Below are 17833 nucleotides of genomic sequence, written 5' to 3'. Positions count from 1 at the left end.
CTAAATACATAGAATTTGGGCACTAAACCCTACCAACTAGGACCATGGAAATTCTGAAAGAGGCTAGAAAGTCAACAACAAGACAATCCTATGCAGCAAAATGGAAGAGTTTCTTCCTATGGTGCACAAAGAACAATATGTTGGAGACAACATCTAGACAGGAAACATTAATAACTTGTCTCACACACCTGATGGACAGCGGAATCAGCTACTCATCTCTCAAAGTACACTTAGCAGCAATTGTGGCCTACATCAGGGGTGCTTTGTGTAAAAGTTTTTTCATGGCACCTATTATAAAAAGGTTCCTGGAGGGATCCCAGCGGATTCCCCTCCCCCCGAAGGAAAGCACCAGCCCCAATGTGGAGCTTGAACACAGTATTAACACAGTTGATGACAAAACCATTTGAATCGATGCATAAGGCAGAGCTTGGGTTTACCACTTTAAAAACTGCTTTTCTGATAGCAGTCACATTGCTATGAAGAGTAAGCAAGCTTCAAGCGCTAACAGTATAGAAACTACACATGCAAATTCACAAGGTAGTTCTCCAGAACTCCTACCGAAGGTGGTGAGCAAATTCCACATTAACCAAAGCATCCAGTTGCCAGTATTCTTTAAGAACCCACAAACACACCTGAAAAATACATTACATACTCCTTGATGTAAGAAGAGCACTGATATACTACCTAGAGGAAACCAAACAGTTTTGCAAGGGAAACCAACTGTATGTTTCATATGTCAAATCCAGCAAAGGGACACCCGTCGCAAAGTGAACTATTGCATGATGAATCGTGGAGACAATACAAACATGCTACATCTCACCTGGCAAATGTCTACCTCATCGCCCTAAAGCACACTCAACTTGAAAGAAGGGTGCAACACTATCATTCATGGCAAATTTGCAAATAGACACTGTCTGTGCAACAGTGACATGGGCATCCCAACACATCATTCACAGAGCATTATTGTGTGGACATACGAATGCATAAGGAAGCTCAAGTTGGACAGAAGGTACTGCAGCACCTGTTTGTGAGCTCATAATTTCTTGCCAACTAAACCAAGGAAGGGGAAACCACTACATATTCTAATGCATCGCATATGAATCCAGTAAAAGGTGCACGCTGCCAAACGAAATGGTTACTTACCAGTAGGAGTAGTTTTGTAGTCTGAAGAGTTTTCTGGATTCACATGCGAACCACTCAACTCCCCGAAAATGATAAGACAAACAGGTGGGAAAGAGGTCATATATAAAGTTAAACTGTTTAAGAAACAAGAACGGAAAAAATAATTTGAAGATGGTTACTACGCAGTGGAAATTCAGTGGCGCTGTCTAACGTCATACAGGGAACAGACCGAGCGCCAAATGGTGGTCGACGACACCCAAAAAGGAAAAAGAAAAGAAAAAGGAAAATGGAAAAACAGACTATTCGGACCCAACCACTAAATGGCGGAATAATGCAGAACCTGTGAATCCAGAAAACTCTTTAGTCTGAAAAACTACTCCTACTGGTAAGTAACCATTTAGTTACAAAACATCCTCAGAAAAATCACTTGAATGTTAGGCGAATTTACCACCAATCAGATATAATTTCAGCCCTGATGGAATTGTCGGCATAGTCACCTGGCGTCATGGCCCAGCTGCTTTGTCTGTGATTGAAGGTTCTGACACTGTGTTTTTACATACTGTGTAATGCATTTCTTTTATTAAATCTACCCAATTAATATATACCCCATACTCTAGTTCATGACAAAAGATCCCCTTTTATGTAGTGACCCAGACCAAGGCCCTACAGAGATAGGAGGATGTTTATGAATATAAAATAACAGCGTGGACTGCTGTAACCTTATGAGATACTCGATCATAAATGCCATTCCAACTGGGAACCAGAATGACGTTTTGTAGGCATAGAATTTCTGTCTGAATATAAATCATGACATCACTTTATAAAATAATTTGCCACTGGCTTCAAATGATCAAAGGATGTAAATATGGATAGTTCCAAAGGCAGCCTATAGGTGCAGAAGCCCCAGGTGGCCAGAGCCACATCGATTCAGAAGATAAATGGAAATGCATAGTCAGCTACCTGCCTACTTTTGTTTGATCTCAAAATAAAACCAAGCTCTAGATCTATCTGCAGCCGGACAGTTCAGTTAAACTTAGTGACAAAAAAGCAAACACCTAGAGTCTCATCTGTTAAGTGGTCATGTGCCACAATATGAAGTTTCCAAGTTTTTGTCCTTAATGGAGGAACCCCAAACAAAACAATTTAGGTGCATGGAAGCAAGGTGTTCACAAAGAGAGATCCTAATTAAAATGGATGGAGTAAAGATTTGCACAACTATGATGCATCTGAGCAAGGCAAAGTTCTGAATGTGACCTGAGGATCTTCATGTTCTTTATGGTGCTCTCAACTGCATTGGGCAGTATATAGGGTAAGGATCCACCACGAACCAAGAGGAGTCATAAGGGGTCGCAGTCAGCCTGACAGGGTGAAGCGTTGACTCGGGTCACTAAGGGGGAGGGGGACAACGCAGTAACATTTACTTTTATACACCTGCAGCCATCGTACAACTCTTTGGCCTAGATTCACGGAAGGTCCGCAGGTGAGTCCATACATCCCGTGGCCAAGAGTTAGGAGGCATTAATTCCCAATAGGCCACTAGTTGTTCCTGGCAGTACACTGCATCACGCAACCAATCCTGACAATGGGTTGTCTGTTTCCTACCCCAGCACATGGCTAGTCTGCACCTTGCCAGCACCAACAGCAACGCTACCAATGTCCTGTTTTCAGGGGGAATCTCCTTGACATATCCCAGAAGAGAAAATTTAGGGGACCACGGCAGTTAAAGCTCGACCCTTTTTTCCAGGGCACTCACCACAGTCATCCAATATCCCTGTAATGCCCCACTGTCCCATGCCAAATGCATGAAGTCTGCCTCCGGCACCGCGCACCTATCGCATCGATCGTCCGACCGGGCACCCATCCTCTTCAGGCGTCTCAGCATATAGTACAAGCGGTGCATAAAATTTAAAATAACCACAGTCTATAGTTGGGAGAAAGCTCATGCATGCGCGCAAGGCAGTAATGCCACACATCATCCGACAGGGTCTCCCCTATATCCATCTCCCACTGCGCTCTTGCCTTGGGTGCGACTGCAGGTGCGAACGTCTGCATGCATACATACAGGCCTGGGACGAGGCCGCGGGGAGATGGAGACCTGTACATTAGCTCCAAGGTGCTGCTCGTCAGGGGTGCCGCAGGGAAGCCAGGGTATCTGGACCGCAGAAGCTCTCTGATTGTAAATAAGTGAACCGATACAGCGTGGTATCGCACGGCGCACAGAGTGCAGCCTCTGGAGAGACAAATTAGTTCTCAGGATACCAAGACCCCAAGGTCGTCAGCTTCAAATCACACAGATGCTCGACCAATGTTCGGGGGTTCACAATATCCAGCACCGGTGCTGAGGGCGCAAAGGGCTCCTCAGTCCAAGTACGCGTAAGGAGTGCCCGCCAGGCTCGTGCCGTGCACACCACTGTATCAACGCCCCGCGTCCCAGACCTGTGCCGCCCGTACAGCACCCCCCAGAGTCGATCATGCCAAACAGAATCATGCTCCAGAGCCAGATGTGGTAAATATTTTATAGGGTGCGTCCAAAAATGTGCAAAGTGTGCTTGTGCGGAATTATAATAAAGTTCCAGATCCGGACCAGCCAGGCTGCCCAGTTCGAACAGCTGTGTGAGCATTTCCCATGTGATTCTGGGCTGTTTGCCGGCCCAGACCAGAGATATGAGTAAAGACCGAAGCCGTTTCAGGTAGCTAGATGTGAGCGTGAGAGGAATGTTAATGAACAGATAAAGAAATTTGGGTAGTACCATCTTGGCAATTGCTATGCGGCCAGTCAGCAAGAGCGGTAGAGAGCGCCAAACCGTCACCCTATCTTCTAGCCAAGCAATGGCCCTGCTGTAGTTGGCCGCCCATAATTCATCTGGCTCCCTGCAAACCCTTAGGCCCAAATAGTGCAACGGGCCCTCGGCCCATCGCATGGGGAACCCTGAGTGGCACTGTACCGCGGCAGCCGTCAGAGGCAGGACCTCAGACATGGTCCAGTCAATTGTAAACCCAGAAATCTAACCGAAACGCACAATCGTGTCCAGGGTTCATCATTCGGGACACCGCAAAGAAGGTGCGGAGGTTGTACGACCCGGCACAAAGCCAGATTGATCTGGGAGCACCAGAGACGGGAGAAGGGGCTGCAGACGTGTCGCTATTAACTTCGCTAATATCTTATTGTCCATATTTATAAGCAAGAACGGCCTGTACAAATCGCAGTGGGTCACATGGGATCTTGACAGTGGAGATAGTGAAAAGGTTAAATGTTTCACTGATCTCTCTCTGACTCTTAGAACATCAGTTGACCAAAGTTGGGGGAGGTTGATCTACAGTTTGGATCATTCCACTCAGCTACAGGACAAGGTCCAATAATTTTGAAGGGCTGAAGGACAATGACCTCTTAACTGCTATGATAGGTGCAACTTGGCTAATTCAAAGTGTTGCAAAAGAGAGCAGACATGGAGGCGGCAGATTGGAGAGCACGTATTTGTATCTATTTGGACTACTGGTCGTATCCATCTATCTGCAGTATCCATCGACAAACCTACAATACATCTAACTATTGACAACAAACACCCTTGACTCCCACTGTTTCTAGCAAAGTTACTACAACATAAGTGTGGAGCAGCAAAGGTTTCTGCTAGGGTAGACATGCTGCCTGAGGTGCAGAGGGTGAATCCTCTAGTTTCCTCAACAAATTCTCATCCCCTCACCCCGAGGCGCTACAATCTGCAATGTGGAAGGCTTCCTACTGCAACCCACATACTGTGTAGGTGCAGTGCCTGAACTGGCCAGGATTGTCTGCAAATCCAAAAAACATAAGTAACCTGCTTCATAAATTTTAATGGAACAAAATATGTACGCATTCATGAATTCTTCTGTAGGACACTGAAGGGAATAATATTAGACAATTTGATGCTGTAATTCTAAATGTTCCCTTCTAAGACAAAGTTTGATAAAGTGGTCAATGCATATAATTTAAGTCTGCATCTGCTTCTGAGAAACCTTTTACTCAAAGTAAAAACAGAAAAATAATTCTATCCATTGTAAGATTTCCTAATGTTTTTCACATTTTAGATACTACCAAAGCACATATTTATTTACTATAGAATGGATATAAAATAGTATTCGAATGTGCTGAAGACACACCATTGAGAAGTAAATAATGTATTTTCGTGAAACCTGGTCGCAGACTTTTGGATGCTAAGTTTGGCCTGTTTTTTAAAATTCACTATTAAATTAGTGAGTACTTTTGAGAATTTGTTAGACATACACCTGTGAAAGTTCTGAACTACTACAATTGTTGTGTTTGTGTTATAAAACATCCTTAATATACTGACTAAAATGTTTTTTGATCGAATTGTATCGTTTCACAACTGCTAGCTCGCAGTCCCACAGATTCATAAAGAAATCATTGTTGCCTCATAGACAGACTTCAAAGGATTATTTTCTCTTTTGCCAGCATTTAAAAATAGTCAGTTCATGCTGTATCGCATGATAAGACCTCATTCGCCATGGTAGGGATATGAGACAACCCATCAGGTTTTGGTTCAGCAGGACTTTTAAGTGGCAAAATGGGGAACACACTCTCTGGCTATGCCATGAAATATCACTGTCTGAAGTCGTTCTTGGGAACATTACCTCTGCTTTCTTTAAATTAATGGTTAGAGCATTCAATCGAGTATTTTTATTGGTACCGGTACCTCTTTTGAAACATACTGGAATAAAGTATATTATTTCCAAATTGAACGCATATAAAATGATGGGTCATTTCATGCTACCCAGATTGGGGAGAATGGTTCTGGCTGATCCAAACACCTCCAACAAGTCACAAACAAAAATTGAGAATTAAAGTACGTCTAAAATATATATGGCATTATCATGGTCTATTCATGGATCTAGCTTTTGCTTGTCAAATCCTGATTTGGGCCCAGCATACCTTAATACATGAATTCTACTGAATTTGCAGGAAGATATAGCATATTTTGAACTTTTCTATACATGAATTCTGCTTTTTCCCATAAAGGTTGCGTATCTTATATTCAGAATAAATTTAGAGACCCATTCTTTCCTGTTGTCCACGCCAGTAAAGTCATTCACAAGACTACACTCTGGCATCAGTTCTTGTAATTACATTAATACAAAGTCTTTTTATTTTTCCATGTATGCTTACATATTCCTGTGGGGCAAATCCCAATTCCTTCTTCTTTCAGTGCTTTATCCCAGTCCCTCTACATTTTTATTGATGACACTTAATACATCTGAAGCACTCCTTTTTCAATGCGTTTGAAGACAGTGGAGGGGCAAGATTGCATTGCTCCATAATGCAAGAAATGAAAACTGTCCCCAGTACCATGGTTTGGTGGTAAAACATAGCTGTAACCCGGGCACAGTGGCTGTTGACACCCCTGGGCTGTTGTGCCACTGCACCTGCTGCACTATTGAAAGTTGTGTGGGTGGATGGGTATATGCTGGATAAGGATGAATGAAGCATGCATGAGTGAGGGTGAATGATGGGCTGAATTGGAGTGGATATAGTTATACCTATCTGGGCATTCAGTTTAAAATGTGTTTATCCACCCACCCTTGTGCGTTCATCCATCTGGACATACATTCAAACCCATGCGTCTACCCACCTACTGGCCCACAGTTACCTGTCTATTAGCTCATCTACCAACACTTATCCAACTATGCAAATTAATTTAGCCTTCTATCCTTTCACGCACCCACCAGACACATGCACCTGTCTTTCCATCCACCATAATGCATTTATCTGCATTCGCCATCGTGCATTCATTAATTCATGCATGCAGCCATCTGCCCACACTAAAGCACATCCCTTCACCCACTTAGTCAAATGTCTCTTCACCCTTCTACTCACACGTTTCCAGACATAGTAATCTACTTATCCTTTCAACCACCACCTACCCACACCCAGGCACTCCTGTACACCATCCACACAAATAGACCCATGCATATATCCATCCACCTATACCCAAGCTTCAGCTCATTCAGCTGGGCTTCCACACCCTTCCATTTACCCAATCACACACCAGTTATCCTTGTGTACACCCACACAGGCGTCCATCTATTTATGTATCCATCTAACATCCACTTGTCCCTGCATGTGCACGTGTCTGTTGTGTGACTGTGTGTGTGTGTGTGTGAAACCTATCAAACAACATCATATTTCATCAGAATATACATATTTTCATCACATTCATCTAAACTAAGCCAGACCTATTGTCTTTGTGAATTCTTCTTTTCAATTGCCTCTTTATCCTGCCTTGTGCTGTTTACATTCTATTGAATGTAAGGTCGGTGCCACATTCTAGTAGAGCAAACCACACTAATCCATCCATCTCTAGCTATTTGGTCACATTGCAGTTAAATGGAAAATGATCAGCTGGTAAGACTGCGCGCAGCAACACAAGGGGAGGCATGTGTTGCCAAGCTCTGCAGTGAGGGGTTCAGTGCAATGTTATTTATAGGTCCAATTCTAGAGGTTAATCTGAAACCTACAGACATGAGCAATAAATAGTACCTGATGAATATATAGAAAATGAATATAATCGAAGGTATGGATATCAGGAAGAAGCAGACTAGACTTAAAAAAATAAAGTGAGAGAAATGGAAAAAGTAAGACTAACAAGGTGCAAGAAGTAGAAAGAGTTGTAATGGGTGCTTGGGAGAACAGGAAAGTGCTAAATAAGATAAAAAGTGAGAGAAAGAGTGGGAGAATAATAGCAAGGGGGAAAGAGCACTGATGGTCAGCGAGGGTGGACGATGGAGGTTTTAGCACTATCTACACCGGAAGCCGTGGTTGCCTTGCTTCTCTCCTGCCGCAGCTGAGGCATCACACACAGAACATGAATAATATTGCAAGCCGTAACAGTGCGTGATTCACTCCCGCACACAACAGGAAGCCGCAGAGCAAGCTCAGAACTCGCCCAGGAATGGAAGCCGCAGTGACAGCATCTCTCTCACAGAGCGTGACATCGCAGGTAGCAGCACAAGCAGGCAGCCGACACAAGCTTCACCCACGCACAACAGTGCATTATCTCTTCACACACACTTCTGTCCCAGCACCTCAGTGTTAATGACAGCTTCCGTTACACATAGTGACAGGACAGACTTCCACAGCTCCCTTAAGGTCCGCTTCAGAAGACCTGCATCCCCACTGTAATACACACTCGTCAGAAACTATCCCGATATATTTCATCTTCTTCTTATTTGTATGGAAAGCCCCAACTCATTGCAGAAAACACATACGTACTGTCTCTCCCTCAAACTAGCCGTCTTCCGGTGGGAGGAAGTCACAGCCCCACACAAGCTGTGCAACAAGGAGCTATAAACCCACTATACAGCTAGCCCCAGTGCCCACCTCCCTTATACACAGAACACACCTAGCAGGCACTGACTGTACAAGCTTCCCCCATACACCGAACAGGCAGCAAAGAAAGTGTCGTGAAAGCGTTCGTCACTACTGCTGAACAGGTACAACCCTGGTAAAAGAAATGCAAAGCAACATGTTCTATCCCCTACCCTCCTCTCTCTCCCCTCGCATTAGTGTATGACCAGTGAGAAAGTGTTATTATCAATCAGAAGTAATTTTTATTTAGCAGTTTTTAGGTGATCATAACTAGGTCACAAAGTGACATTACCTGGCCTCAGCCTGCTTGCTCTGACATCCATTTTAATGCTTCTGAAGAGAAAAAAATGTTGCACTTATTTTTCACGAACGAGCTTTCATGTTCACACTTCTAGCTTCTGTTTTCCCTTTTCAGAGAATAAATGAAATAGATTTTATTTTCATGGTGCTGAAGAAGTTGCAAATACAATGTATTAAACATATCCATTTGTTCCTCGAGAAGGAAGCCATGTTCCAGGAGATGTGCCACACAAGTGACGTTTTCAAGGCCTGCTGCCCAGACCACACCTGTGCTTTATCATTACTTTAAAAGCTTATTGTTTTGTTTGCTTCAATAGTACAATGTCATTTCCCATGTTTGTAGGATAACATGTCCTAAATAATGATCGATAATGTAGTTGTTTTTATTGTAATGTATTAGAATAATCATACTATGTCAAGTGTGTTGTTTTTCACTGTCTGAGACCTACAGAATGTGCTCTTTCTGTGATGTGTGGCAGACTTGTCCTTGCTTTACGAACTGATGAGTCTCTGTCAGACTGTTATCTGATGCTATACTTATTTTTTTTGCTCTCACTGTCGAAGGGAGTCTAAACGTTACACTGTCTGCTGATTTATACTTTGGCCTCGTTGCTCTTCCCCCAAAGGCAGATTTCATGTCTGCCCTCTTAGTGATTTATATTTAGTCTTTCTTCGACTTACCATTTCAGTAGACATTATGTTATGCCCTCTTGCAGTTTACATTTTGATTTATTATTGATGCTAATTTGAATATGACTAACAACTGTTTGCTTCTGTAAAATTCTTACATTTTGAATACGCCTTTATGGTTTTGACTTTGAATTCTGCCCTGCAATTTTCTTTATTTGCACGTGCCCCCATCCGATGGGCTCACATAGCCCCGATCATGCGCACGAACTCTTTTCATTTATTAGATAAAAACATTGACACAACCTTGGAATGCAACAGTGCATCTTTATTTACAAACAATAGCCAGGTGCATATAAATGAACATGCACATTCACATAAAGTAGAAGAGCAATATTCTTGCACTTTAGAGGGATGGGACAGACTAAAACAGTGCAGACTCTCTCCTTTCTCTAGCTCTCTCATACACCTGCACACAAAGGTAGCACAGTCTGCCGCTTCTAAGGGTCCCTAACACACAAAGGACAAATACATTGAAGGCAGCACAATAGTCTCTCACCACAGGGACAGTACACAAAGCATCAGGGTACCAGCACAGCCCAGCCAGTAGCTCTGAATGCTTTCCCTGTTCAGTAACAGTAGGTGCTGCAGAAGCAGTTCACTTCTCTGACACCCAGACACTGGGGACAGGACAGGCAGCAGAGGCCAAAGTTCTCCTTCAAACACCCAGGACAGACCGCAACAACGCAAGTTTCACCTCCAGAAAGAACAGGTTAAGCAGAGGCAGCATTGTAGACTCCACTCACACACTCAGTAGGGCACATGAACCTTAATGTACCCTTCCAGTGCTCGTTAGGGCAGGGAGACCCGATACTGTGTGAGATTCATTGCTTGTTAGTGGTCTGTCATAAACATTAACATGATTTGTGAGGAGTAGGTCTGTAATTTGAAGGTAGCCTGGCAAACTCCAAGCATATGTCTGTTTATTCATCAGGTGCTAACCAGAACTGTTTTCTTTGTTGGTATTTAAACAAATATCTCTCTTGTTCTAGATTAAGCCTTGGTCAGAACTACCGAAGTTCATCAAAGTGTACTTCTGTTTGGCCATCCTATCCTTGTTCTGCGTGCTGGCGCTAACAATATACAGCATCGTCCTCCAGAAAAGGGAAGGATTCACCGTGTCCCTGATACAGCTCATTGGCGTGGGTAAGGAGTGATCACATTTTATAAGATCATGACCTCCAAAATGGCTATAGTGAAAGCTTTAGAACCCTCTAGATGTGTTTCTTTCTCCAAACTCTCGCTCTATGTCATACATACATGTAAGAAAAAACGGCAATTGCATTTTTCCTACCATTTGACTTTCAGATTAGGGAATAAGCAATTATAAATAGAGCTGAACACTCATCAGGCTCAGCTAGTCAGTCCATTACCCTGCCGGCTATAACAGTGTTGGCTCCACTGGGAGGGAACATCTCCCCTTTCTCTCAGTCTTCTTACTCCTCTATGTCTCTCCCAGGCATTTGTGATACAGAGCAGTCATTGTTACATATTTCTTAGGGATGCTTTCGGACACCAGCACACAGTACTGAGGAGCCATGAGCTAGAAATGAACTAGAAATATGCGCCACTGAGGGAACATATTGCAATGGTGTTAGAAAGAAAATGGACTGAAAGTCAAGAAGGCAGAGGACGTGTCACATATCCATTCTCTGCAAAATAGTACTTCTTTTGCTGTGCTCTCATGATAAGAGGCCATCAGTGTACGCAGATTGGAGAGAGCCTCTTTTATACAAATCAGTGCTTTGTCATCATGGAACGGGAGACCTACTACAAATGTCAAAAATAAAATTATGATCTGCGTTGTCCCAACTGGCGAGCAGTAAAGGTATGTTGTGTATGGTCGGACTGTTGTGTGATAATGATGCATGTTACATACAAGTCTGTCCTGATTATATGTAAACGTGACTGCAGTCAAATTAGAGGATGTGCGTAATAGGCGTATGGCCTAGAAAAGTAGACTAATTTTGTGACTGGTAATGCTAACATATGTGTTCTTGATAACCATGGTTTCTGTTTAGAAATCCATGTTTACTGCTACTATTAAAACTAACAGGACAAATAAGAAAACCTTCCCAGTTCTCTGATGCGCGTTATTACATTTGTTGAAAGGTTCGATGGCCCTGCAGAAATCTGTTGTTCAACAAATAAGGAAAAGTCGAGTTAGGTTCGGTAGCTTTCATATACTTCTGTAAAGGGGCGTTTGTATAGCAAGTATAAACTGAGCACGAGTAATCCATCTTTTCTCCATAACACATAATCGCTGATAAATGTATATAAGGCACTGATGCGGGGCGTGGTCGCCACACTGGCCTTTCCCTGAACAGTCTTAAGGACAGATTACAACAAAGACCAAATGAATACATTCCAGTAAATCAATTCTATCCCCCATGCTGCAGAGGTAATGATACCATTGCCAGACTGGCCATTCTGCCACTCTGCCATTTCCCTGGTGGCCTGCAGGCTAGGGGCTGCTCTCAGAGATGTGTGGGCTCCAACCAACCGGGAGGACCTTCCTGGCTCAATTCTATTCACGGAAGTGTGGGGCTGATGTGGTTTCCAGCCTTGATTTCCACCCAAATGTTTTCCTCCTTCACATCTTTGTCGCTGAGCGCTGTTCTTTCATGCGCCAGCACACGTAGGTACTTCAGCCATGTTGGAACAGAAGCCAACTAGTTCCTGCAGTAGTAACCTAATAAGTTGTCTTATTTAGCCCTTTTTATGAATGGGGCATGCACTGCCGCTTCACATTCTGGATAGTACTCATGTGTTGTTTCTTTGCACTGTGTAAGTTGTATGGCCGACGTTATTTATGTACCTCTTCTATGTGTGAGATCTTCCACTGCTGCTGCCGTTGTAGTGTAACTCATTGAAGCTTGCACGTTACGTTTCACCACAGTGCTTCTGCAGTTGCTAGATTTCATGCTTCCTTCACTTTTTCTGTGGAGCGGAACTTTTGAATGATGCACTTCCCATTATACCGGAGATTTGATCAACTCTCCAACTGGCAAGTCTTACCTCCTTTATCTTTATTTTCTAAAACCACATAGCCACTCAGCATGGTTATCCTCTCTACCTTGTCTCGGCTCTGTTTGTTCCTTCGCTAATTAAATCATCATACCTTCCTTGTACCATTCAGACGCATCTTCTTAAACTTTCATTAGGAAATGTAGGTAAACTCTTTACACCACTTCTTCCAGCACTGGTTGGGAATTTGGAAATGTTTTGCATCACCCAAACTCAAAGTACAATGATATTGAATAGTAGGTTTGCTTTTAATTATTTGTGTGGGTGAATAAAATAAGTAAGATTTAATTGGATGCTATTAGGCATGGCATCTTCTCTTGAGTAATGTATTAATAATGTACAATTTCTGAAAGAAACCATTATTTTACGGTAATGACAGGATCTCCTCATCCTTCAGCTTACTTTCTATCCACGACTGTACAGGCAGCCATTGAAAGTCTTAACTTTTAAGAGGGCTGTGGGATAAGATTGCAAGCTCTTGCTATATTGTGTTTTGGTAAGCAGTGTTTCTTTTACTCCGCAGTGTTCTGCATTTACTACGTGACCCGTGGGATCTTGCAGGAGAACCGTCAGGAGCTGATCGTGTTTGTTCTGTCCGTGCTTCTGCTGATGGTTCGGTCCATTGTGAATTTCACTGTGATCACTGATAAGGACAAGACCCAACTACTGGTTAGTGAAGAGGGAGGCCGTGGCTGAGCAATGTGATTGGACTGTGGAGATTATTGTACATTGCACGGGAAAGATTATCCAAAAAGTAGTGTCTGCCATATGTGCTGTGTTGTGCGTTCACAAATGCATGTTTTATGCTTTTCATTCTTTCTGTCTTTTGACATTGTCCTGTCCTGTTGTCAAATATTAACACAATAGCCACTGCAACTGTTTTTCCTCTAAATTCCAGCGGGGTTAATATTAGTGACCTACTGCATGGTTGCATTCTGGTTTGTGAAGTAGTAAAATGGGGGGAGAGATTGAGAGAGATAAGTTATGTTGAAGTAAAGCCTCTAAGGTCCGACTCCATTTTGAGTAGGCCCTGACATCATCTTAGGTAACAGAAGCCACCATATTCCCACGTTAATGCAGAATCATTGTCATGTCTGCCACTGTCCCAGGAGAAAAGGTACTTCACAATGATCCTGACATCCAGCTAACGCCAGAATATGTGGCATAGCTGCACAACACTATGTAACAAAACCACAAGCAGCTCTGGCTGTTAAGTTTTCTGGCCTAAATTATGTCTGAATTGCACAGAGCATTTTAGAAAAGCTGATATCTCCAGTCCCATATAATAAATGTTTAAAATACTTAGGGCAAAGTTTTGCGTTGTACAGCACAGTGTTCCTTAAAAAAATGCCTATGAAGATCAGTGAAGGATCCTTAAAAAAATCATTCATACATAAATCATTGTGCTGGTTTCCTGATCCAGGTGCTTGATGCTATCTTTATTTTGAATTCAATTATTTACACCTTTACATACAAAAGGTACAAATATTAGTTGGAGCAATTTGTATTTGCAGCAGAAGGGGAAAATGGAAGTTGAGGGAGTATTTGGGGAATTGTGCCCCGGGGACCCTTATAGTGGAAAAGTGTAAGAAGGGAAACATGTGGTTGTGTTGGGGAAAGAACCTCATGCAAAGGCAAAGTTAATTCATTTCTTCTTGCCTCTGCATCGTTGCAGCCTTTCTTGGTCATCCCTAGTTGTATATCACTGCATTTTGGTTTCACTGGTTTAAATTCAGTCAGCCACTGGAGAATGTGAGAGAGGGAGCTTGATACAGTTCTTTGGTGACATGTCCAGCAAACGAAATTCAGTCCCGAAACAGCCAGTTTAGTCTTCTGAAGTCAGTAAATTAGGTTAAATTAAATTGGGTAAAAATCTGAAATAAAAAGCACTATATATTAAAACATGTGATTATAGATTTTACAGACTGTTCACTTGGGGTGGTCCTGAAATATCACAGCCCCTTATAATCAGCAGAGCGAGCTTGATCCTCCTCAGAGATGTTTGGGGAGGGTCAGGGGGGATTCCTCCTGAAGAAAATAAAGGCACAGGCTTTACCATTAGTAATTTGATTCTGCTTTGTGTCATTTTTTAAAGGTTAAACAAAAAGCCAAGGACTGCTTGCACTACTTGTTCTGAACTAGGCATAATATCACTGAGAATCTATTTCGGATGGAAACAGGAAATACTACATAGTTCTTAAAATCTTTTACCTAGTACAGAAGCAGGGCCGGCTTTAGCGCTGGTGACACCCTGTGCGAAAATCCTTTTTGCTGCCCCTGCCTACCCTTCACAGTGACCACCTCCTCAAATGCCCCACTACCAGCCATTAAAACTGCCCCTCATCGCTTCATAGCCCCTCTCTCATACACATATAATTTTTTCAAACCACTTGTTAATGCTGGCTTTACTAATCCACCCAGTTATCAACCTAAAATGCACATCCGTTCTTTGTAGCAGGCATATTAATCTTCTGCGCTATTTTATGGCAAGTCAAAACTACCACTAGACAAAACTCTGATCCCTCTTTCTCTAGCAGGAACATTAATCACAGGAGTTATCTTGACAGTGTCCGCTTGTCAGACTCTGTAAGTAAAAACTTTTGGCCCAGAACAAAATTCTGCTTCCTCTGACAGACCCAGCAATGCCAAGGGTTTTCAGAACCCCCAGAAAGCTTCTAAGGGCTTCAAGGAAGAGAGCGAGGGGAAGTAGCATCCACCAGGTAGGTGCTCAGTGAAAAATTCTGCTATGTCCCCCACCCTCTGTCCCTGCCTCTTCCTTTCATTGGTTGAGCATACCAGATAGTCAGCAAAGAGGAGAGTGGGTGGAGACATGGTAATCATGGGCGGTCCCTCTGTTATTTCGGAGGATAATCGCCCCACTGCTAAACAGCAGCAGAAAAATAAAATTATGATACAAGTATTTTATCATTATTTTATTTTTCACTAATCCAGTCTGCCAGTCTAGGGCGGGGCGAGGATATCCTCTGCATGAGTAAAGAGGAGTGGTAGGTGCACTCTAAGTGGGCATGTGGGTTTGGCCGGCCAAACCGACATGCGCATTTAGAACTCCCCACTCGAGCTGTGTTGCACAGCCAGGTGGAGAACCAGTGCAGGCTTCCAGTCCCTAACTGAGTAGCATTTCAGCCCGCTCAGACCACTCCTGGTGCATCTCTCATGCTGTGTAACAGCATGAGAGATTCATCTGGATTGTGTGGGGAGTGGAGCAAGCAGAGAAGCACTGAGGAGGTGGGAGCAGAGGAACACCAAGGCGACGTCCAGCAGCGGCAGGTAAGTGTTTTTTTGTTTTTTTTTTATTATTCCACCCCACCGCTCCGTGCACTGCCCCAGCAAGCATTATTGGCAGCAACCGACTTTGGTGGTAGTGACTATCCAAGCTTATCGTGTTTGTAAATTTGCTACCCAAGTCTCATTGCTTACACTTACATGCAGACTGTGGATGTGAATTGTAGCCTGCAGATGAGTGTACCCCTGTCTAGGGAGGCAACCATAGTTGAAATGTTAGGGTGGGGATAGGGTTAGGTACATGTTGGATGGACCTAAAATACCATTACAAAAAGATAATGGCTTTGTTGTTACACAATGGTCATTTGTGATTTCCAGTGCACTTTCCATGGATGGTACCTTGCATCTGACTTCAGTCCGGTTTGTTTTTAGACAAGGGCTTTGAACTGAGATAGCTTTTCACTGTGTGTGAGATCCTTTATTGTGGAGAGTCGATGAGAGGCATGCAGCAATATTGTTTTTTCTCAATTAGTCCATGGCATTTGAGACTTTTCCAAATGCAAGAATTGATTGATGAGGTTCTTGGGCTACACTTTCATTGAGTTACATGAGACAACTTACTGTTGTGATGTGAGTCCCTCAGGTGTCTCCAAGTCCTCTGTCAGATAGGGTTTTCAACCCTCCGGAATCGGCTGCTGTTAAAATAGTTTGTCGATGCAGCAAGCTAAGAAAAAGTATCCTGCTTCTATTGTAAAAAAAAAATCGAGCTGTGGTGGTCCATGCATTCATCAGTCCCTGACTCATCCTTCTAATAGTATTTGTTCTGGGCTTCAATCCAAGCATCTAACACGTTTTGAAGTTTCCAGGGCTAAGCAGAAAATTGGCCTTGTGATACTTGAATTTAATCTTGCCCAGCAGGCATCAACTGCAACATGTAGTGGCAGTTGATGCTGTTTTATGCTTCGGTTACTTGATAATATTTGCTCCAGATTTGTCTGAAAATATATTGCCCCAAAACTTCCAAACTCTAATAAACTGTTTACGCAGCACATAACTCGGTGCAAAATATGGAACTTGAGCTCAGTGCTTGGAAAATGGAATTCTTTATGCTCTTGGCGTTTGCAGTGCATTTTGCCGAAACAGTTCAGCATTGGTAAAAATAAAAAAAAGTTGTTCTTGTTGTTTGCAAATGCTGAACAGGTCCAGTATAAAATACAAAATAAATTATGATGCATACATATGATTGCATCATCACAAATGTGCATGCATGTGCCCTGATGTGACAATGTCCACCACACATGCATACATAGTTATGGAGTGGCCATTTTGTTTTTGTTTTTATTAAATTTACCATTCCAAGAAAACATTAAAAAATGTTTTCTGTGGTGTGTGATTTTTTATTTTTGTGGGGAGCTTTAAAATGTAGTGTTAAAGTTTTGGAGATGTGGTGGAGAAAGCAACATATGAGCTGGAATGAGGGGTTAGCAACATGGAAAGTGTAGTGGCAGGTTTGAGGATTTTAAAGAGGACACAGCACACCAGGGAAGAAGAGACCAGCATTCGCGTACAGTGTTGTTGAAATAAAATGAACAAAGTAGTTCCTGAATGTAAGCAGCAAAAGTATACAAGTCATACAGTCAAAGACGGCAAAGAAAATATTCTGCATCAGAAGGAAAAACAAAAGAAGAAGGAAAGTTATTGAATAAGAAGCAAGCACATGAGATTGACATGAAAGCCAACCAATGGGAGGCAATGGACTGGCCCAAAGCCTACTGTAACTATTGGTATTGCCTACATTCAACAACCGACCTAAAAAAAGGTTTGGGGGTGGGGCCTAATGGGCTGCTTAGAAATCCAGCAGTAAATGCATGCATTGATAACACCTGTAAAATTACCAGTACGATTAAGGCTTGGTTTTCACTGGATGAAGTGTTACAGCATCAATCAAGTTACCTGCTTCAGAATGGGAGAAAATGGGGAAATTGCACTGCAGGTTTTTTCCTGTTCCGAGGTGAAAAACTCAGAATGGTGACATTTTTTTGGCCGGGAAAAGGTGACAACCCTGCAGTGTGACTGAAGGTGTTTCAGTGAAGC

General features: G+C 42.8%; 1 protein-coding gene across 2 annotated transcripts in view; it reads left to right on the top strand.

Annotated features, from left to right (window-relative positions):
• LOC138301015 (uncharacterized) overlaps window positions 1-17833 on the top strand; it is a 196945-nt gene that overhangs the window by 87715 nt on the left and 91397 nt on the right. For both annotated transcript variants that reach the window (XM_069241017.1, XM_069241019.1), the window contains exons 3-4: window positions 10462-10615; window positions 13020-13165. In XM_069241017.1, the coding sequence (XP_069097118.1) occupies window positions 10462-10615; window positions 13020-13165 (300 nt within the window). The remainder of the gene's footprint in view (window positions 1-10461; window positions 10616-13019; window positions 13166-17833) is intronic.

Source organism: Pleurodeles waltl, chromosome 6 (assembly GCF_031143425.1).
Source record: "Pleurodeles waltl isolate 20211129_DDA chromosome 6, aPleWal1.hap1.20221129, whole genome shotgun sequence".
In the NCBI taxonomy this organism is placed as follows: domain Eukaryota; kingdom Metazoa; phylum Chordata; class Amphibia; order Caudata; family Salamandridae; genus Pleurodeles; species Pleurodeles waltl.
The sequence above is the reverse complement of the archived record's forward strand: the minus strand, read 5'-3'. Positions and strand labels throughout refer to the sequence as shown.